This window comes from Lemur catta, chromosome 2, assembly GCF_020740605.2.
Source record: "Lemur catta isolate mLemCat1 chromosome 2, mLemCat1.pri, whole genome shotgun sequence".
Taxonomy (NCBI): Eukaryota; Metazoa; Chordata; class Mammalia; order Primates; family Lemuridae; genus Lemur; species Lemur catta.
The window spans coordinates 13350750-13373943 of NC_059129.1; the positions used below are offsets into that span (position 1 = coordinate 13350750).

General features: G+C 45.0%; 1 protein-coding gene across 1 annotated transcript; it reads right to left on the bottom strand.

The window, feature by feature from the left end:
• Positions 1 to 12661: 12661 nt before the first annotated feature.
• LOC123631989 (transport and Golgi organization protein 1 homolog) lies at positions 12662 to 22914 on the bottom strand. The gene is made up of 11 exons (XM_045542125.1): positions 22873 to 22914; positions 22687 to 22764; positions 21860 to 21932; positions 21556 to 21694; positions 19416 to 19517; positions 18668 to 18728; positions 18521 to 18556; positions 18379 to 18446; positions 18161 to 18255; positions 16977 to 17050; positions 12662 to 15246 (listed from the first exon to the last, which is right to left on the bottom strand). The coding sequence occupies exons 1-11, from the start codon at positions 22912 to 22914 to the stop codon at positions 15109 to 15111; spliced, it is 906 nt and encodes a 301-aa protein (XP_045398081.1). The 3' UTR covers positions 12662 to 15108.
• Between the last annotated feature and the right edge of the window lie 280 nt (positions 22915 to 23194).

Genomic DNA, 23194 nt, shown 5'->3' on the forward strand with positions numbered 1-23194 from the left:
TCTGTTTCTGGGATTTCCAATTATATACATGATTCCACAGTTCACTGAGGCCCCATTTATTCTTTTTCAATATTTTTCTCTGTTCTTTGGACCAATAATTTCTTTTGATCTAGTTTTAAGTTCACCCACTTTCTTCAATTGTCTCTAATCTACTATAAAGGTTATTCAGTTCATTTTTAATTTAAGATAATGAATTTTTTTATTTAAATGTTCTCAATTAAAAAGCGAATTTCTATTTCTCTGTTAAAATTATTTGTTAATTATGAATATATTATCCTTTAGTCCTGGCGCATAGTCATTATAGCTATAGCACAGTTATTATTATTAATATAAAATCCTTGTCTACTAATTACAACATGTGGCAGATCATTATTCTCCATTGATGTCCTATTTTTCTTGAGAATGGGTCAAGTTTTCCTATTTCTTTGTGTGTCTAGTAATTTTGAATTTTATGTTAAACATTGTTATTAATATATTGTAGAGACTCTGGATTTTGTTTTGTTTTTCTCAAGTGTAGTTTTATTTATTTGTTTGTTTTAGCAGGCAGTTAACTTGTCCATACTCCAACTCCCAGTTCTTTCCCCACTACAGTGTCTAGCAACGGAAGAGTCTTTTCAGTTCTTTTAGCCTAAGGCTGCATGGAGCCTGTGTATTTCATGGATAAGCCACAGATTTGGGCAGAATTTATACACAGAATTTTGGGTTCTCTTTATCTGACTTTCTGTCTTTTGAATTTTCTCCATAAAACTGGGAAACTCACCCTATGTCATTCATTTCTTTCACTGTAGACTCCCTGCAATTCCTGCCTGCTTTGGTTGCTCCCTAGTTCATTATGATATTATTTTTTACATCTTGTCCAGGGTTAATAGTTGGTATCTGTCAGAAGGTTGATCCTATGGAAATTACTCTTCCAGTACTTGAAGTGAAGCTATAATTATATTCCTGGTTATGAATTACTTGATTACTCTCTGCCACCCATCCATGCTCACTGTGAGTGTTAACTCCAAAAAAAACGCTCTTTTATGATAAAATGCATTAGGGGTTCTCAGGACAGTGTAAGAGAACATTTTGGATTGGAATCAGCATTCAAGCTTCAAGCTTGGCTTTGTTTTACCTCAGGGCATTTTCACCTCCTGGAATCTGGATGTGTTGACTCTAGAGATCAAAATAAATGATTTGCAAAAAACTGTGTGTTCTTTCAGTTGGAAGTTATTCCCAGGATGAACCTGTACTGGTGATCAAACATGGTGACTAAGAACTACGGATTTAGAGCCAAGTGGATCTAAGCTGAAGTGCTCTTTCTGCCATTTCCTGACTGTGTGAGGTCAGACAAGTAGCTTCAATTATTGAGCGTCAATATTTTTACCAGTAAAATAGTGGTGATAATAGTACCTCCCATATAATATAAGGTTTTATATTATATGATTTGCTGCATGTAAAAGGCTTGGAGCAGTGCCTGGAACATAATAAACATTCAAAACATTTAAGCAATATTATTTAATCATGGAAAATCTCTGAGTCTCAATTTCTTCATCTCCATATTGAAAAGGAAAACACCTACTATGAGGCATTAGTATAAGTGTGGTTATGTTTTTATATTTCATGAGGAAATATTAATAGATGCATTAAGTATGATCATTTCTTCTATCTTTCTATTCCCCTCCTCTAATAATAAAAACAAATGTCTTACTATGTGCCAGGTACTGTTCTAAATAGTCTATGTGTGTTACCTTGTTTAATTTTCACAACAGTCCTATGAGGTAAGTGCTGTTATTCTCATATTTTCTCAATATGAGAATTTTCATGTTCTCGATACGAGAAAAGTGAAGCAGAGAATCACTGTGACCTAACAATTGGGGAAGAATTCCAGCCCTGCCTATCTGGCTCCAAAGTCTCTGTTAAAAACAGTAACAGCTGCCATTTGAAAAACACCTGCCATATACTAGGCCTGGCCAAGTGTCTTCCAAATATATTTCAAATAGCTCCCCCTACCCAGGACGTGAATGCAATACTGCACTGCCGGGATTCCTGAGAGGCACAGAAGAATGAGATTTCAATGGAGTGCTAGAAAACCCCAGTAAAAACAACGTAGAATGTGAGCTAAAAGAGACAGACATTTAGATTTTAGCTCTGCTTTCTGCTTGCCATGGGATTTGGGGATTAATGTTTTTAAGGCTCAGTCTCCTCCTCTCTTCAGGGGGTTAAAAGTAATCTCTGTTTCATAGAGTTGTTCTGGGGATGGACAGGGACAACTTATTCAACAAATATTAATATTGATTGAACTCCCTGAGATGTACAAGATGCTGTTTTAGAATTGGGAGATAAGAGTAACCAAATACAAAATCCCTGCCCTCCGAGAGCTTATAGGGTACAAGGGGGAGACGAACACTGAGTAAAACATGCGGTGAGGGAGATATGTACATCCACAGGGAAGAAGAATGTCAAGGAGGACAGAGGCTGTGGCATGAGTACAGGTCAGCAGAAAAAGACTCACCAAGGAGATGACTTTTCACAAGAGTCTGAAAGCAGCAGGGAAGCTCATCATTTAAATGTTTAGGAGAAGAGAATTTTAGACAGTGGGAACAGCAAGTGCAAAGGCCCTGAGGCAGGGGTGTGTCTGACATGCAGGCGGAACAGCAAGGAGGTCCATGTGACTGGAGCAGAATAAGCAAGAGAAAGAGGTTTTGGAGAAGAGGTCACTGAGGTCATGACCTTGTAGATGATAGCGAGGACTTGGGACTTTACTCAGAGGAGTCCATCATCTGACATCAGTTTTAAATTTGGTTCCCTCTGGCTGCTGCACTGAGAATAGACCGCAGGGGGTGAGGGCAAAAGAAGGGAGACCTGTGACGAAGACACACAACACCTGTGTGAGGAGAGAAGATGGTGGTTTGGAACAGGGCAGAGAATGGGTCAGAGTCTCGATATAACTCGCAGGTGGATCTGAGGGATTTCCAGATCCAGGTGTGAAAGAAAAGAGTCAGGGAGACTCCAAGGTTTGATGCTGGAAGACCTAGGGGAACAGGTTGCCATTTGCTGAGATGGGTAAGAAGGCGGCTGCAGTGGGATGGTTTGCACGGAGGGATAACAGCAGGTGCCCAGCGTTGGACGAAGTGTGTTCGAGAGGCCTATTAGACATCAGGTGGAGAAGCCAAGCAGATGGGGACGCAGGAGAGAGATGCAGGCTGCAGACACACGTGTGGGGTCACTGGCAAGGCAGGTGAGGGCCAAGCCATGGCAATGGGCGAGCTCACGTGCAGAGTGAGTGTGGATAAAGGAGATGATGAGGAGTCAGCAGAAGAGACTGGGAGTGAGAGGAAAGCCAGGCAAATGTGGTGTGCTGGAGCCAAGGGAAGGAAAGGATTAAAGGAGGTGAGAGAGTGTTCGTCCAGTCCACTTGAGCTGCATTTCTCTCTCCTTGGCTGGAGCAATAACTCACTGTCAGTCCTGGCCATGAACCTGCTTTTGGCCCCTTGGATTGAAGAGCAGGTCTGGTTGGCTCCCAGGGCTCTAGGGCTGTGCAGTCCGTGACCTTGGCTAGAAGGGCTGCTGTTACCCCAAGTAAGACTCCATTTTGCTACTTTTATGTCTTCCTCTCCTTTGTGGTAGAGAATATTTTTTATGTAGCAAATATTCATTCTCTACTTGCTCCACACCCCACTCCGAGGGTGGAAAATAGTTCTCTGTTCCATGGAGATTGGGCTTGAGCCTAGCTTATTTTGGCCACTAGAGTGTTAGAGGGTATGAATTGCAAGCAGAATTTTTAAACATGCTTTTGGTTTGACTTGATGTGTGGTGTGTCTGCCGTCTTCACGGGGGGAGCATGCCCTGGTGAGTCAGGGGGTCTGAAACTGAAAGCCTCGCAGAACAGACTTAAACCTGACCTACAGCTTACCTGCAGACTTGAATAAGCTGGTGTGAGCCACTGAGATTTGAGAGTTGTTTGTTCTGCAATGTTATCACTGCAATAAATGTCTGATAAAACCTTAGTCTGGCCTTTACCAAAAAGAGAACAAGACTAGTCTCAAATACTCGGCAGGCAACAATACTCACATGGGAGACAATAACCCCCACATTTGTGGTTCATTGCATTCACTTTTAGTTTCATCTGTTTGTGGAATGTAAACCTTGATGTTTTTTTCCAACTTTAATTGAGGTGTTGTTGAGAAATGAACGTTATATATATTTGAGGTATACGACTGTATTTCATCTTAAATGAAGAATTTCTGCTCAAATCTTTATTTCCTTTCTCCTACTAAATCTAAAGTGGGTCTCTTATAGATAGCAAGTAGTTGGATCTTGGTTTTCTATCTATTGAAACACTGAATCTCTGGATTAGTGAGTTTAATCCATGTGCATACAATATAATTATTTCTAGTTAAGGACTAACTATTGCTACTTTGTTAATGGCTTTCTGTCTGTTTTGCATTTTTTAAATTTATTTCTTTTCTTTTTGTAAATTTCAGCAACACTTCGGTGCTCACATGCAAGTAATATTCATCAGGTGCCGGGCAGGTGGGAGTGGGGTGGAGGGGAAGGGTAAATTCATAACTAATGGGTGCAGAGTGCACTGTCTGGGGGATGGGCACACTTGTAGCTTGTTTTTTAATTATAGTAGGAATTTGGAGTTTCATCTCCATGAAAATTTTCTTTCATTTTTTTTTCATTAGAAATTTTTAAGGGAAGCAGTGTAAGAAGCTATTGTGTAAGAAGAGAGGTAAAATAGTGTATGGTTATAGTAAATAAATAAGTAGATACAGGTGAGTCATGGATGACTGAAGTTTGAGAAACGTGAGTCGGAAGAGAAGGGAAGGATGGAACCAGGAGGACAACTCAGCAAGCAGGACAAATACTGAGTGTCATCTTACCCAAAAGCAAGGATCAGTGGGGAAAGTCTCTAACTATTAGAGTTGAAGCCTATGAGTTTGAGTTCTAATTCTGTTACTCCTGCCCTGCCTACTCTGAGCTTCATTTACCTTACCCAGGAAATGGGAGTGATCCAACATCGCTAGTAGAATGCAGTAGAGAGAGATTCGATAGATAATGCCTGTGGCAGCAGTAGCAGGGTCCAAGTAAACAACCAAAAGGGTGAACGTGTAAGTGGCAGGGGCAGGGCAGGAGAGCAAAGCTGGTCCGTCAATCCAGGGGCAGTCAGCCCGGGCACTGCAAACAAGCTGTGCGGACTATGAACAGAAACAACCTTTTGCTTCATTTTAGTTACTTTGGTCAGAACACCAAGAGAGGTATCTGCCCACAGAAGGGGAGGTGGAGTGGAGAAATGAGCTGAGAAGGGAGGTTTGATCAGGAGAGCAGGGTATTTGCAGACGGAAACAAAGATCAGCTTTTTGATGAGTCAAGACTTTTTTCAGTCACTTTTTTCTAACTGTATTTGGGTGCCCTTCCATCTGCTACATCCATCCAGGGTCCGGGCACTTTAAAAAAGAAGAGGGTTCTGGGATAAGAGCAACAGAACCCCCTGGGGCTGCATGAAGCACCCATCCCCCAATTGATTTGGGGGAGCAGGGTCTCAATGCTACCATCCAACCAGGTTCATGGCTCGCTGCTCCAGAGGAAGCGAATACACTGAGACAGCAGCGGTTACAGTGGAGAAAGAGTTTAATATCACACCGCACCATGTGAGGAGATGGGAGGAATTTCTCAAATCCATCTCCCCAAGAATTGGGGGCCACGGTTTTTAAAGCTAGTTTGGTGGTGTAAGGTTTCTTTAAAGTAGCCGGCGCCAGAGAAAGAAAGACAGGCAGAGTAGAAAGGGATAAGTAAAGAGGATTTACTGGGGCGCTCCCGGGTGGGGGTAACGAGTCCCTGAGAGAGAGGGACCCGGGCGAGCCTCAGGGGACCCACGGAGTGGTACCGGAGAGGCCGCGCCACCCAGCAGTCTGAGTGGGTTTATATAGGTTCTTAGGACTGGGGGATGGGAGTTTCTTTGGCCAGGGGATGTCGGTGCAAGGAGTGAGGAATTTCTTTGTTTCAGCTTCAGGAATAGGAGGGGCTTCTTCTTTTTTCATTAGGGAAGGGAGGGGTACCTGCCACCAGCCTTACAGGTGGGCACAGGGCTAGGGAATTGGGTCTGCTGATTGGCTGGGGATGAACACATAGGGTCAAGAAGCAGAAATTGTCTTCTGCTGAGTCCGTTCCCAGGTCACAAGACCAGTTGGGCTGGTTCCTTGGTACGGCTGCTGGTCTGGTCGGGTCAGTTGGTCCACTGGCACGCAGAGTCTGGAAGACCTCTCAAAGGCTAGCCTTGGGTTTCACAAGGGTCATTGCTCTACGAGAGCAATGAAGAAAGCTAATTATCTTTATGGCCACCAGCTGTATGGCTCTTGCGTAGCTAGCAAGCAATTATAGGAAAGCAAGCTAGGGAACAATGGCTGGTTATATACATATTTTTAGCTGTGAATATATCTTTGCAGAGTTCAGGCCCCCACTACAGTTCCCACTTTGTGGCCTTTTATTAACTTTATGAAGGGTAGTTTCATAGATGTCCGATCCAGCTGAGCAAAAGAATTTATGAGAACATGAGATCCAAAACTGAAACTCTTAATGCAGGTGATAGCAATGTCCTCAAAGAACCTTTGCTGTTTTCTCTTCGCATTTTAATTTTGTTTACCTTTGCAAATAAATAATACCAAAGGATATGTTAAAGTGTTTCCAATTTTAAAAACCCTTCCCCCACTGCTATCACAGTGCTTTTCTGTAGAGATAAACAATGCCAGAGTTTTGCAAATCCTCCCACCGATATCTGGGGAGAATTTGCAAGGTGCCAGATGGTGGAGAGCTTCACTGGTCTTCTCCCTTCTTACTTAGGTGTCTACAGTGACCTCCGCGTTGGAGTTCCCTCTGGCCTTCTCTGCAAGAGAGACCTCACTGTCTCTCAGGCCTTTTCTTCATCTCCCCCAGCATCTGGGTGGAGCAGGAACAGCCTCAGGAAGCTCTGTTGCTGCAGCTGAGACCGGTGCACGCGGATCAGCGTTTCTAACATTACCCTAGAAGCCAAATGCTGTCCTGGAGTTCAGAGTCGGGTCTTCCCTGCCCGGGCTGGGCCCCTCTGAAAGGGGACAGGCCCAGGGACATTCACCTCCCAAGGATTGGCTCTGGTGCCAGCGTGGGGCTACTGGCTCACACGCTGGGGTACGGGATACTGGACAGTGAGCTGGTTCTAAGTGGCTCCAGGCACGATCTAGGGGTAGGGTGGCCACAAAGGCGGATCTCAGCTCGAACCTCATGATTTTCTGAAAATGAAATCCTTCCCCTAGTGCTCTGAGCTGCCTCCGCATGTGGTGAACTCCCTGTCACCGTAGGGTTTCTTGTTTTCAGTGGTCTAGCTGATTTCTAAATTATCCATTTCCTTCTAGGGATGGCACCAGCCAAATGTCGAGCTTCTCAGGCAGAGCCAGACCCAATAAGTGTGGTTGTTGTCCAGGGCGAGGGTGTGTCCTGGTCGCCACCCTCACTCCTCTTCCAAGATCCCCAGGCACAGGTAACCAAGACACGTGCAAAAAGAAAACAGGCAAAGCCCAGTTGCATGTGGATAATAACTGCTCTCTCCACCAGGTGGCGCCCAAAGCCTTGCTTTCAGTTACTCGACAAACTATCTGCTAAGAGATTATTAGTGCTAGGTATCGGTCTATGACCCAAGAATGCAACTGAAAAAGAAAGTTGCTTACCCCAGGGGACGCATTATTTACTCGGTGGTGTGGAGGTAGAGGAGAAACAGACAATAATTAAGATAAACAAGCAAAATATTTATATTATTTAAATATAAGACATTTAATTTTATATCTTATATCCCTGTAAGATATAAGGGATAGGATGAGATGTGATAAATGTTATATATAAAATCAAGTAAGAATCAGCGAGCAATTACAATTTTTGTTTTTCCATTTTGAAGGATAGAGTATTCCTGGGGTAGAATACATAGAACAGTAATTATGTTTCCCAACTTGAGAAACTGGATTCATGTACTTTTAGAAGATTTTGTTTGTTTGTTTTGACAGACTTTCAGCATAATTCCACCACCCCACCTACCCGCTTGGGGACTGTTCGGTAGGCCACATGATGATATGCTGGGTCATTCAGAGACATGGAAAGGAGCTCTACTCGATGTCTTGCCTATACTGATTTAGGGAATGGAATGTGTCTTTTAGGTTTACTATCTGGTTTCCTTCATGTTTGCCCAAACCCAGCAAAAATGATCTGCAAAAACCTCACATTTACAATTAATATTCACATTGATAGTTTCTTTTACTTTTGATCTATTCACAATTTTTCTCATAGAGACTGTCACCCAGGGCTGTATAGAATGTGCCCAGCAGAAATGTACCCTCCTGGAGGCAGTGCCTTGCTGAAATCCTCACCAAGGTGCCATAAGGGTAGCAGTGACCCTGCTTGTCAAGTGCACCCTTGTTGGAATTTGATTTGGCCCCAGGCTGGTGTGCAGTCCCTGAATCAACAGGCTCTTGAACCGACTCTACCACTCACTTGCGGGAGACCAGAGTCACATAACTTAACTTCTCTGAGCCTCAGTTTCCCTTATATAAATGGTAACAATTACTGCGTGTACCTCACAGTACTGTTATGAAGACTAGTTGAACATGGTTACAGTCACTAACGGCTGCACAACAAACTACTCCCAAACACATTTACCAGAGGATGCCAAAGTCATTTTTTGTTTGTTTGCTTTTATTTTTTCCTTAAATTTGAGAATATTATGGGGCTGCACACATTTTGGTTACATATAATGCCTTTGCCTCGCCGGAGCCAGAGCTACAAGCGTGTCCATCCCCCACACAGTGTGCTCCACACCCGTGTCATTTTTTAAAACTTTTGTCAAGAGGGGTATATTAGTTTTCTGGGACTGCCATGGCAAATTGTCACAGACCGGGTGACTTAAACAATAGAGATTTATTTTCTCCCAGTTTTGAGGCCTAGAAGTCCAAGATTAAGGTGGTTTCTTTTGAGGTCTTTCTGCTTGGCTTGTAGATGGCTGGCTTCATGTTCACATGGCATTCTCTTTCTCTCTGGGTGTGTCCTAATCTCTTCTTCTCATAAGGACACCAGTCACTGGGTTAGGGCCTACCCTAATGGCCTCATTTTAATTTAATTACCTTTGGAAAGACCCAATCTCCAAATATAGTCACATTCTGAATTATTGGGTTTAGGACGTCACCATATACGTTTTTGGGAACACAATTCAGTTCATAACAAAGGGTTAATAGATTTCCTCATTATATCTCTCCCTTTTGTTTTGGTCTTTAGCCACTTATTAAGGGGCTATTTCCACCGTCTTTGGGAAAAACAGTGAGTTAGTATTTTAAGGAAGACACCTATAATAATGGAACCCATTACATTCTTTTTTAGTGGAGTGTTTTTTTTTTTTTTTAAATAAGTAGCATTTCGAGAAACAATGCTTGATGGAATATAGAAGTTACAAAATTTTGAAGTACCATTTAATATTTTTATCTCAATGATTTTCCCTTTAAAGTTTGCAATGAGTTTTTTTTTCCTGTGTATGCATAAGAAATTAGATCTTATTGGGGAAATTAATTAATGTCAAAGAAATAAGCCCTTCTATTTGCTGCAGCTTATTGTTTCTTGAATTACCTACACAGGCAAAAGGTTAAAAATAAAAAAATTCTTTGTCATAAAAAAAAAAAAGTCACGGGGAATGACCGTTCAACCCCTAACCAGTCCACTTTAGTTGGAGAGTGAAGTCATCCAAGGATATGACAATGTCCGTGGGAGCCACATGATTGGGCTTGGCAGGGGAAAGGTCTCCAAAGTAAGGACAGTGCCGGGCACAGAACTTTCAAAATGGTGAGCTTTCACAACAAAGGGAATGGCCACGTGGCTGCCATCTTGGGCTTAAATCCCAGTGGGATTGAAGGAGAAGATGACCTCCCGGGAATGTGTACCAACTTTGCATAGTAGCTACAGCCCCTCCTCAGCACTTTCTGCCTCATGGTTCCTTAGCTGTGACTTAGGTAGGTAAATCCCTACCTAAACCAATGAGTTGTGCCTTCCAGATGCTGGTGAGCTGAAACAAAGCTGTAGCTCTAACAACTAACCAGGAATGTGTGTTCATTTCGTGGAGAAAGTCCCTGCTATGTAACCAACCTATTAGCCATCTCTTCCCAAGGCAGGCAGTGACTTGAGAACACTGAGCTGGTTCCTGAGGACTGTTCCACCATGCAGTGGCTGATAAGGTTGCGGATCTTCAGGGCCATCCACAAATCCTCCCATGGCTTCCACCCTGCCCCTTGGCAGCTGCACTACCAGTCTTCATCTGAAGCTGGAGCTGCAAGATGGAATGACCATGATGTGCCCGAGGAATTTAACTTTGCAAACTGTGTGCTGGACTACTGGGCTCAGATGGAGAAGGGGAGAGGGCGTCTGTGATGGGGTGGTGAGAACAGGGATGGCCTCACTCTCCTTATGTTGATCCTGCTAGGCTGACACGTATGAAACCAAGGATTGCTTCTGCCTCAACTTATCAGTGTTGTGGACGAAGCTTATACTTCTGTGTTCAGTTGCAAGCCTGGCCATTTCCTCACTTCTCTGTGGTTTCATCTGTGAAATGGAGATAAACTAATTTGAAAACAAGATAACAGATCAAAGTATCTGGTATATAATCAGTGCTTCATAATTGTGACAGAGTGAGAAGTTCTAACTGCAAAGTCAGTAAGTTCATGTTAGTTCCATTCCTTCAACTAATGGAATTCAACTCATCAAACTTGAGCTTGACTTTAGGCTACACTCAGAGGAGGGGACAGACCTCCTGAATGTGCACATGAGCATCTGACACATGTACCTAAGTCAGGACATCCATCTTCCTAGAGTGTCTAATTAGAGTTCTCCCTGTCAACTGCCTTCTTGAGTGTGGCTTTAGGATATGTCCAGAGGAATCAAGCCCTGTGGCCCCTAGAGGTTAATATCTTTGTGTTTAGTTGATCTTTTTGTAGTGACACATTTTGATTCTCTTCTCATTTTTTAAATGTATATTCTATAGATTTTTTGTGGTTACCATCAGGATTACACATAATATCTTATAGTTATAACAATCTATTTAATGCTATTAACAATTTAACTTCAATCAGATACAAAAAACCTACTCCTTTACAGCTTTGCTCTCACAGTTTATGTTGATGTCACAGATAACATTTTTGTATATTGTGTACCCATTAATAAATATTTATAATTAATTTTGTGACTTATCTTTGAAATACTGCAAACAAATAAAAAGTGGAGTTACAAACCAAAATTACAGTAATCCTGGTTTTTGTATTTGTCCATGTGGGTGGGGAATTGGTTGGATACAACAGCAGGACTGAGCCCTGATGGATTCGCTTTGTCCTCAACCAGGTGGAGTTTGTCCCAGAGCTGCCCAAAACCATCACAGGCAAGACTAGACGGAGCGAACTGCGGAGAAAGGAGTTTGGTTTGATATAACCAGCCATAGACCCAGACCCACTGTGCACACTGTGCAAACTCCTGGCCGCCTCGGTTTCCTCACTGTGGTGGGAGTGAGGATGGGCTTGCTTTGGAAGGGTGTCAGGACCGCCAAGACTCCAACATTTTTGTTCATTTAAACTAGATTCAGTTACTATCTGTCCTCCAAGCCCTGTGCTCCTTTAGGGTTGCGCAGGTGAGCACTCCGGTTGGGGGTGCAGGTCATAAAATACTGACGTCAGCGACCCACCCTGCTGTGCATTTGTGCTGTGGATGCAGCCACGTAAACGCCCCCTCTGTGATGCTGCAGTGTCCCCAGTCCCCGCTCCCCTAGGGCCAGATCCTCCCTCCTGGCCCTGCACCCTGGGGTGGCCCCAGTACCCAGCCGAAAGCCAGGACACGGGTACAGGAGGAACACTCCACCAGGTTCCAGGCAGCTGCCCCTGCCCTAGAGGGAGGCCCCGGGGGCCATAGTAGGGGGTCGCCCAGGGTGGTCAGCCCTGGCCTGGTGACCACTCTTGCTGGGCAGAGCACACCCTACTCCCACCGCCCAGTGTGTCCTCTGCATTTGTGTCCCCCAATAGTGCTGCTGCCCCTCATGCTGCACCCGAGTCACTCACCTGTGCGTGAGCGAGGGGCCCAGGAGCCCCATTCCCCAGCTTTCCCCACAGGCACCACATGCTCACACCTTCCCAGGGACCCAGCAGCTCTGTCCTGCAGCTAGTTTAGGGGCCCCCACTCGCCACCTCTCCCAGGGCCCAGGACTCGCTCCATTCGAAGGTCCTGCCCAGCTACCTCCTTTCTTTCAGTAAAACCCCCTGCAGGAAAGCGAAGCCTCCCACCACCCTGGCCTGCGTCCTGTGAGCTGACCCTTCACTCCGTGCACCTGGGACCCTCACATGGGCTCCCAGGGTCCCCCAGGGGCTGGGAGGAGCAGGGTCAGAAGGGGCCCAGCCTGGGGCTGGGAGAAGCATGTTTTGTCCCCTGCTCACCCACCCCTGGGGGTCACCATAGAGAGGCCCCTCTGTGGCTGCCCGTTGCTGAGGTGCCCAGACACACCCACTAACAGGGAAAGGAACAGACAACCCAAGCTCAGAGACCCCGGGACTACCAGGCGGCAGGTGCTCTCTGAATATTTCTAGAATGAACCAGCACCACCCCCCCCCCATGTCTTGACACAGGGTGTTCCCCCACCCCTGCAGACCCCCCATGTCACTCCCCGTACAGACAAGCTCACAGGTGACCCTGCTTCTGCCTGCACCACCTTCGTGTCTGCCCGCACTGCTTATGCAAGAATCTCTCGTGTGCACCCTGTGGGGGTCAGCGAGTCCTCCGGGAAGCAGACACCGAGCCAGACAAAGGGACTGGAAAGGTTTATCAGGGGAAACACCGGGAAGGATGTGAGGGGAGGAGGGAGAATCGGGCAGGGAACAAAGTGGGAGCACAAGAAAGTCTGACACCATTTCCAATACGCCCGATGGTATCTGGGCTCAGGGTCTTCAAATTTCAGAACGGCTGTCCTGTAAGGCAAACAGGTTTCGGTTTATTTCCATGTCATCTTATTTGTTCCTTGATACATTTTATGTCCTATAATGTATCTGTGCCACTGACGAATACTTCTGTGCCCAGCCGCATTGGGTGTCTGCATGTCATCGGAAACAGCTGTCTTCAGATCTCAGGTACAGAGCACTGAGGTTACCTGTGTACACAGTCCCAGAACTATCTTTCCTGTCCTTATCTGGTAGGATCTGAATTTTAACAGCAGACAAGCGGACTTTGCCTTATCTCTGAAAAAGAAAATGGAAATCTCTGTGCTGAGCTGCTACCCACTAACATTTAGCATCTTTTGGTGATATTCTCGGTGGAAATATTTTTGCCTAAACAGTGAGGGGCTGAGTGCCCAACATGGACCAGCCATTGTGTCCTTTATGTGCTTGGTCTCTGAAAGGATGGCCTTGCTAGTGAAATAACAGAAAAAATTATCCAGTTTCTCAGTAAGGGTTCAGGTCAATCATTTGAGCTCTCTCTCTAACAGGCACCCCATAGAGTTCTCTTTTCACAACATCTGAAAACAGGTGGGAAGACAGAAAGTAAATGTAAATCTTTCTCTTTTACATTTTCCAGAAACTGCTTTTGAGAATGGCCTTTAGACTCCTGAAGAGTTCCTGAATGGACAGTAAGGGGTGGGGAGGGGGGATGAAAGCCTCAGGCCTCAGTTCCTGCCCAAAACCGTATCGCAAGGGTGAAATAACAGACAACATCACAATCCCCGGCAATAAGCCTCTCTCCAAGGCAAAGGCAGCTGCTTCTGTTATCAGCCTCCTGCTGAGAAAACGAGAAGAAATGGGTTTCACAGCTGGACCCTGTTAATTTGGCTTCAGTCATAAACCTTCTTCACCCCTTTACAACCACTAAATAAAGCCTGAGCAGCTGATGTTCTATGCCAACATGCCTTCCCTCCTTCACTGCTGCGTTGGCCCTTCTTCCATGGGGAAAAGTTAAATAAACTTTTCTTTTATTCGACCGTAATCTTTCTGTGAGAAATTTTTCCCCACCCACAGCATGAGCACCTAGGAAGTTTTCCACCCTAACAGTGTCCTTGTCCTCACAATGTCCTTAGACACCAGCACTGTCCCCGGATCACACGTGGCAGACCTCAGGCTCTGAGCAGGCCCCGCAGAGAGTGGGTGTCAGGGCCTGAGGCAGCAGGGCACAGGGAAGGCTGAGGGTATTGCATGGAAACTTCCAGAGAGCAAAGCTGAGCATCAGGGGTAGCATCAGGGGTGCTGGGGCCGAGCTGAGAGGCAGCTCAGGATGGGCCTGCAGCTCCCGCCGGAGTCTGCCCTGGTGTCAAGGCCAAGGCCTCTGTCCTCACGTTCATTCTCATTGGGCCACAATAAACTCAGGTAGAAAAGGTCTGACAGACCCACATTACATCTCCCAGACCCCAGGGCATTCTTAGCACTGATCCAGAACCTTCAGACATGCAGGCATCAATCATCTTTTCTGTGGATTATGGACTCTGAGGGCAGCAAGGACCTTCTGAGGGCTTAATCCCCAGGCCACGTGGTGCCACTGAGCTCCTCCCGTGGCCCCCAGGCTCCTGCTCGGGCTGCGGCCCTGCCCGGGAACAGCTGTCCCGCCCCTCCTACCTGAGCTCAGCACCCCGTGGGGCTGCTCCCCCTTCCTCCCCTTCCTGGTCATCCCTGGAGATTCCCTCTCCTTGTTTGCACTCGGGACCTTCCCTGCTGCTGCCACTGTGGGTGACCACAAGCTGTGTGCCCTGGGTGGCCTGTGTCTCTCCTACGGGGCACGTGACGCCCTCACAGGCAGGGGCAGGTCTCATCCTCACAGAGCCAGGCATGTGGCCGGGGCTGCCTGCCCAGCTGCAAAACTGAAATTTCTGGCTTCTATAAACACCTCCTTCCTCATCTACAGGAGACACCTGCTGCCCAGCTCGTGATGGGGAGAAGAGGCCACCCAGCGTGTGCCCCGTGTCCTCAGCCAGCTTTAACCTTGTGCTGCCCAGCCCCGCAGCACCATGTGCGACACGGCTTTCTGTTACCTCAGCGAGAGAAAAGGTGAGCACGCCGCGCTCAGTCCACCCTGTCAGGTCGCCATACCGAATGGTGGCTGTTGAGATCAGGGCTGAGGTCTCAGAGGGCAGAAGGGGCGAGGAAGTGGCCCATGGTCCCTGAAGGCTGATGAAGGGCCAGCCATGGGCCTGGGCATGTCGGTCAGTCCTGGGACAGGAGGGGGCCCTCTTGCATCCACCTTCACCTGCAGAGAGAAAATGGTAAAGTTTTGAAACCTGTTGACGTGATGGACAAAAACACCAACACCAATAACAGCTGAACCCCACGAAGCAGGTGACAGACGCTGACACCTTCCCCTCCACCAGGCTTCAAACCAGCAACGTCAGTGCCAAAAGCTTCCTCCCGCTGCGCGCAGCCGACTGCTGGGAGTGAAGGGAGGTCACAGGGAAAAACTGCTGTGACCACACGGCACTGCCTGTGTCTGGGGACGGCTGGGGCCCTGTCCCAGGGAAGAGCAGAGTCATGACACACTGAGGAAGAAGCATGTTCCTGACAGACGGCGTCCATGTCAGGGCCACCCCCACCTCCCTCCCCACCTGCACGGTAGCTCCTTCCTGCAACAGTAGGAACAGACACAATGAGAGGAATGAAAACTCCACCTCCACGCCCAGCTACTCTTAGGAGAACTATCCACAGGTGGTTAAAATTTGTCCTGTCTCTGATTCTCAGAACCCTATGAGGTAAGTGTGACGGTACTGCTCTGAATCTATGGGAACAGAGGATTTCAGAGGAAGAGAAAATTCCCCAGAGTCACACAGTTTGCAGGAGGCAGAGCCGAAGTCGATCCCAGCTCCACCTGCACGCCCCTCCCACCCTCTCTGCCTCCCTCCCAGACAAAGGGTCTTGTCCTGTCTGCAGATGTCGCCCCTGTGCACAAACATCTCCGGGGAGATGTGGATTCCTGAGTCGTACAGGGAACTGGACAGGGTTTTCTAACAGAAACAATGTTACCTATAAAAAGCAGTTAAGTATGGCTATAAGATTTATCTTAATTCACATATAATGCCAAATTTTAACTGCACTATGACACAAATAATAAATTTGCCCATGGAAAAAATGAGGTAGAAATCTAAATAATGGAATGCATGCAAATATGTTTGGATTTCAAGTGTGCAAGTCCTATGACTTATGTTCTGAGGACTCACCAGCCGTCACAGGCCACAAAGGAACTGAGTTATGTGACTGTGATTCAAGGCCTTTGTTTGGAATTGGTCCTGCAGTAATTAATAACTTTTGCTCTTCACTATCTCACATCCGGTGTATATTTTCTATTACATCTATGTAGCCACTGACATTTCAGAATATTTTAGCAAGAGCATCACTGGATGCCTTCTGCATGGCACAGTTAGCATCAGAGATGGGACAGTGATGTGTTACAGAATTTACTTCTTTCAAGAACATTCAAAATTGAACAGAGTATACAACAGTAAAATTGGAGGAATGAGTTTTCACATTTTTCATTTCAGAGCATTACAGCAGATGTTCTAAACAGTTAATCCCCTAACCCAAAGCAGAAAAGCAGTAGAATAACAACAGCAACAATAAAAACCACATTTCAGGGACCCAGGAACTTCTCAAGCAAGGGGATGAGTCAGGGGCCCACTGTGCCATGAGACTTAAAGCCCTTGAGTTAGGTGGCATTCTCATCATGTTATTTCCAGAAACACAGCAGTGAAAACTGTTTAGCATTCAGTCCTTGGTCTGTGTGCATTTAAGGCTTATGGAATGTCACCAAAGGATGAGTAGAACAGAGAAGTCTCCAGGCTCTTGGGGAAGATTTTGATTTTTGACAAGTAAAGGCACAGAAAAGATATCACAGAACTCACAAACCAGAGATGGGACGAGAAGAAGGTGCTGTAGGTAAAGAAAACAGTTTCCTGAGATAGTTACAGTGAAAATGACCACAGCACTTACCTTTACCTTCTGTGCACTGCCAGACGGGATCCCATTGCTGGTCCCCCTGGGCACAGATTGAGGTCCCAAATCGGCTAAAGGACAGAGAAGGGACAAAGGCTCATTCTGACTTGCATGTTCTGGGCAGACTGAGACCCCTCCGTGGCCCTCTCTGCCATCTCACTGTCTGTCCCACACCTGGGTCCCTCACCACTGGCTCGGGGTTTCCCAGATCCCTCAGTGGCTCTGAGCCCCCCGACCCTCATGCTTGAGGAAGATGCCACAGAACCCAGGTCCAGGTGTTTCCTTACATCAAACAACTGGGGACAGGTCAGAACTCAAACTCGCTGGAAATCAATGTTAAATTGGTAGCTTCACAATGCATAATAGGGGACATCACTTACAACTTAAACACACACTAAAAATTAAAATAATGACAGCCTTGGATGGGAAGAATATCAATAAACCCCTTTAAATCTCTTAATCTATATTTAATCTGTCTCCCATATCTGACCCGGTGTTAACATATTTGTGCCCAAACATGGACCAATATCATAGTAATGAGAAAAGGAAAGAGCTATAGGAACTAAATGTGAAGTTTTAGGGTTACACTGATAGTGTTAGAGGAATAAAATTATGTATCTATTTAATTTACTAATAGAGTTCTATAGTTTACAATAAACAATTAAAACAAACAGGAAAAGGAGGCTCCAAAAATAGTAAATAAATGTCCCCTGTCTTGAAGCAGATCTCATAGTAAAATACTTATCCGGAAAGTCACAGCAAGAAAATGTCCTGTGTCATCAGCACACACAGCCCCCATTCTAAAATGTTGCCGGTGTTATCTTTCCCAAATAAAAGGAAAATGAAGCTGTCAACACTGACTAGAAGATGGAGGCAGAACTGACCCACTTCCCTTCTGGGATGTGTCTTTAATCCGGAGTAACCACCAGGGCAGTGTGGGGTGGGGATGTCCAAAGTCACTGGAGAGGCCAGAGCTCCACCATTTACAGGGGACCCACCCAAGTGACATCTGGGCAGAGCATCTGACCAAAAGTGTCCTGCCACCCCTGAGAGACTCCCATTCCCTCTAGTCAGTACTGGGGACTGTTTCCAGGGAACAGAACGGTTAGCCCCGAAGGAGCAGCAGAGCGTGTGGATTGTGCAGCGCAAGCTAAGCTGCTGCCTTCACAGTGAGCCCCTACCTGTGCACGGAGGCTTCTCCACGTCCAGTGTGCTTCGTGTATGCGTCTCATTCCCATATGCCTCTTGCTCTATCTGATATTGTATTATTTCCAATCTTGAAAATAGAGAAAGAATAGACTTGCATAAGAATCAAAACACTCAGTGCTTTATTAGACACTGACAGTTTTACTTTAAAACAGCAAAAACATCCTTAAAAATGTCCATCACAATCACTCACCGGTGCCTCAAGTGGGCGGTCTCCCTGGCCTGCTCCGCCTTCTCCCTCCTGAAAGCCTGAGTCTTGAGCTGTGGGAGAAAAACGTGTCCACATCCTGACCTGGCAGACTATGCACAAAACCGAGGAAAGGAAGAAATCTTACCCAGCAGTATTGAGCTGCCATTTCGCTAGTGGCGATCTGAAAAATTCAACACATCAGAAACCATACGTTTAGGGTGTCTTGGGGCCTTTAAGTCATCCGCACTGGGTGCCAAAGGATCCCGCCACTGTCAGGCGGAACGCACGTTACCTGGTATTTATAGTTGAGCTCTGCTTCCTGCTGCTGTTCTTTCATGCTTTCGATTTGTTTCCTATGGGTCAGATTTGCTTTCATCAGATAAAGCACAATATTGGGTATGATTTTAAATAATCTGCCATGTTCCCATTATCCTCACATCTGTACCTTTACACAATTTATCCATACACGGAAAACACCTTTCCCATGATTCTAAAAGTACGGTAGGATCAGACCGCTGCTGTATTGTTTGCCTATCAATTATTTAATGCCTACCAGGTTCTGAATTGACATAATTTCCATCCCCATTCTCAGTATTTCCCCAATTTATCCTTCATTGAGTATCTTTTATCATAAAGCTCTATTCTCCTCATACTACTGTCCTTACCATATTTCACACAGTAGTGACAACTGGGTTCATAAAGTGGCACAATCATTTTGATGGATGTGGTCCATCCTACAGCTGAAAGCTTTCCTAGGATTACGACAATTTTCATCATCCCTAGAAACGTTTGTGTGAATTGAGTTTCCACTCATTCAGGCCAGCACTGGGGATCAGGAAAGGTTTAGTAACTTGATATCATTTGGTCATTTGTAAACCATAAGGTACTTTGTCCTTCTCATGAGAATTCTTTCTCTATGTATATGTCTTCTGACCATATATTTAAATTTCTATATAAATTGGGTCTAAACATTGCACAACACTTAAAAAAAAATTCACTAGGAGTTTCCCAAGAGGCTGGTGTCCAGTCTCTGAACTCACTTGTAGGTCTCTATTTCTTCTGCAGCCAGTTTCATGTTTTGCTCTGCCAGTGACAGCTGTCTCTCCCTTTGTGCCTGCTGAAGTTTTTTTATTCTCACCTTCCTGAGATGGGAGAGAAATGCACATTATCCACTAGCCCATGTGGAATTCTGCCTTTCTTCCCTCCCAGCATGTGAAGGCTGGGACTGAAAGGTCCCCTGCCACCTTCCCTAAATGTGCAGACTGACAATCACAACCAGAGGGAGAACTGAAGCCCCCACTGAGGGACAAAGGCAAATCAAGCTCTGGCCTCTGGCAAGTCCTCTCTAATTCTGAGCTCCTACTCTTAGCTCTCTACTCTTATTCATTAAAAAAAAGTCAAGGAATTTTCAAAGCACCTGTGACATGCACAATGTGCCCTTCTGGGGTCAGTCTCCTGCTTGAGACAGTGAGAGTTCATTTCATTGCCATGTGGAACCAGACCTGACCAACTCATCACAACTAGACACATCAGGATGGAGCAGGGCACCCTTATTTGTCTGACCCCTCCCATGGGGAGACCCGACTCTCAGTCCAAGGCTGAGCCAGGACCCAGACAGCCAGCCTCAGAGAGATCCCTGCGGGACATGGAGTCAACAGTCCTGCCGTTCACTATGGGACATTTCTCTGATTCAGGATTGGAACTCTTATCACCTACTTCTAGGGTCCTGGTTGAGGGAAAAGACCAATCTTAGTGCCGGCCACATGTACTGAATTAAAAATGATCTGAAAGGCTCCATTGTTATGGTGTTATCTCCTCCAAACAGAAGACAAGTGGAAAATCGTTCAACTTGGTGTTCACCAACACAAGGTTGAGTTCATATGAAGCAGAGACAGAAAAGGGCAGTGACCTCAAACCTAGGCTTGCTGTGTTGCTCTCAGACTACTTCATTCATGATTCTGATTCAAAGGATTTCATTTGACAATTTAATATGGAGGGTGCATAAAATGGAAAAAAAACTCTAGGAAACAGGGACAAAAACACTTACTAGAGAAAGTTAATGTGTTTCCTTGTGGCCACCCAAGAAATGTTTCAGCAAATGCTTTCTGGAGTGGCTCCAATGCAGTGGGCGCAGTGCAAGTTGCTGTGGACACAAAGGGGAGCAAGGCATTGTCCCCACCCTAAAGGAGCTCACAGTTTAATGCAAAGGTGCAGCCAGTGAGGACATGGCTCCCCCTGCCATGCACATGGGAAGAAATAACGCAAGATCTGAGTGTTGGGGGAAGCTGGGAAGGGTTCTGCTGCGGAATACAGATGAATGGATCTGCAGCCCCTGACCTCCCCTGAGAACAACAGAAAACACATGGCTCAATGCATCAAATTGCTAACAGGGCAGTAAAGAAACATGAAGCCAAGGTGGAGAAGGAGGCCTAAGGTCAGCCTGGCTTTTGGGGCCAATTTCCACTAATTTCATCAATGATTCCCAGAAGAGACCACTGAGATGCAAAGAACCTGAGCACCGTCCCCACAAATGCACAGGTGTAGAAGGAAACTGAGTGGAGTTCAGGGTCTGATAAAACAATGACTCTCACTGAAGTCCACTGCCTTTCGTTGGGATCCAGAAGAGCTGTGCACTGAGAATGAAGGTGGACAGGAAACACACCGGCCTTTTTTGGGACTGAATCAGCAGTGAGTGATCTCATTGCTGACTGAGTTAAGGGGGTCCAGTATGGCCAGCGACCCTGAGAACCTGCTGTAAGTAAACCCCCATCCTCTCTGCAGCAGAATAACATCATACCAGGTCTTAATTTTTGTCTAAATATTATTTACCCAGTGTCTTTTATTTAATAAAAAATGACTACACATATCACAGGACAATACAATGGGATATGATGGAAACCTAAAGGATTATACAAATGGATCCAGATATTGAAGTTATACCATGTTGGTCTCACTACCTGCTCCAGCCCCAAGTAAATTGGAAAGAAGAGTATATGAAGAGGGAGAAACAATGCAGATTAGAGAAATCAAGGCAGGGTTAACAAGCAGAATTCTTTACCTAATTAATTAGCCACAAATATTGAAAAAAGTATTCTAAAGGAAATCACAATTGTCTATATAGAGCCACACATCGTTCACACCACAAACAGTATTGTGTCAATGAGCTCATGAACATCTTACTCTTCTGCTGCAATCTTTCTTTGTCCATAGATTTCATAAAGATTGTCTACTTTCATCTTCAGCATTCTGAACTTAGCCTCTTTTTTTGCTTTCCTATATTCCAATTCTTCACACTTGTTGTCCAAGTTCTTTTTAATTCCTGGAAGGAACAAAACAGTTTTCTTTGTGCAGGTGCAGGAGAAACTGAACACTCGATTGCGGTGGAGAAAGAAGGTAAGAATCATCAAGGCGGGAAGCCCTTCTTCACCTTCCAGGGAAAACTCATTTCCCCTCTCTGGGGACTTGCTCCCCACAAGTAGCATACCTTCCAGGCGATAGTTATTGGACCTCGAGGCTCTCAGCTTTGATTCCTCCCATTTGTCCTTTACATCTCCTGACTTTAAGACACATTTGAGAAATGTCGTTTAAGAAGTAATGATTGGACAACAACATGAATACACTTAACACAACTGAACTGTATACTTGAACGTGGTTAAGATGGTGATTATCATGTGATGAATATTTTACTACAGTGAAAATTTTTTTTAAAATTAGAAAAGGACATAATTATGATCAGCTTAGTTATGTAATCTGTGCGTATAAATTTTTGTCACCTGCTCCTCCTTGCCATTTGGCTGTGCATTTTCTGTTGTATCTGCCTCCTCCAGATTTCACTTTCCCTTCCCTGACACCAGCTTCATTAAGGGGAATTTGAATATAATGCAAAACACTCTCACTAATGACTAAAATTCCTAAGGATGAAAATTCCATGTAGGTTTCATATTATTGTGATCTTTTATGAAATTAAAGTTTTGTGTTTTTTTTAAGAGACAGGGTCTTGCTCTTGCTCAGGCTGGTCTTGAACTCCTGAGCTCAAGAGATCCTCCCACCTCGGCCCCCCGAGAGTGCTAGGATTACAGGCATGAGCCACCATGCCCGGCCATCAGCAACAAGTTCGGATTTTGAGCATTCTGATCTCTCTCAAATTGAGATGTGGCACTTATAGTTTGAATGATGTCATTTGCAATTTTATTAGTTCCCTCAAATTGTTTCAATGTGATCCTTAAAACAAAATATTGAACCATTAACAACTATTCATTACTTTTCCTTTTATTTTTAGAATGTGATCCAGGCAAAAACAAGGGATTTTACCTTAAATTTACGTGGAGTATCCAAGAGAATCTCATTTTCCCTTTCCTTGTCTTGAAGACGTTTCTTTGATTCATTGATCTATATAAATACGTGATAAAAATCAGAATTCAGAAATAATAATTACAGTGCTAAAAAAAACCTGTCTTCAACTGTATACCTCCTGACATAATGAGAGTGGCACATTACATATATGAAGCTTGCTTTGAATGCGGACAGTTTACACGACATGTGAACTAGGATACTCAGTGAAAGGTGAGGGAGTAAAATAACTGAACCATGGGCAGTGGAAGTAATTTAAACTACAAAAAAATAAAAGTTGAAAGAACAATGATACCTTCTGTTCACAAATGGATATTTTTGCTACAAGTTCTTCATTTTCCTTCGTGACATTTTTGATCTTCTCAGAAATCTGCTGTAGATTAACTAAAAGGAGATAAAAATAAATCTATAAGATTATCAAAACCCAATAAAATTGAGTTATTCCCAATGCATTAGCAGCAATTACTAG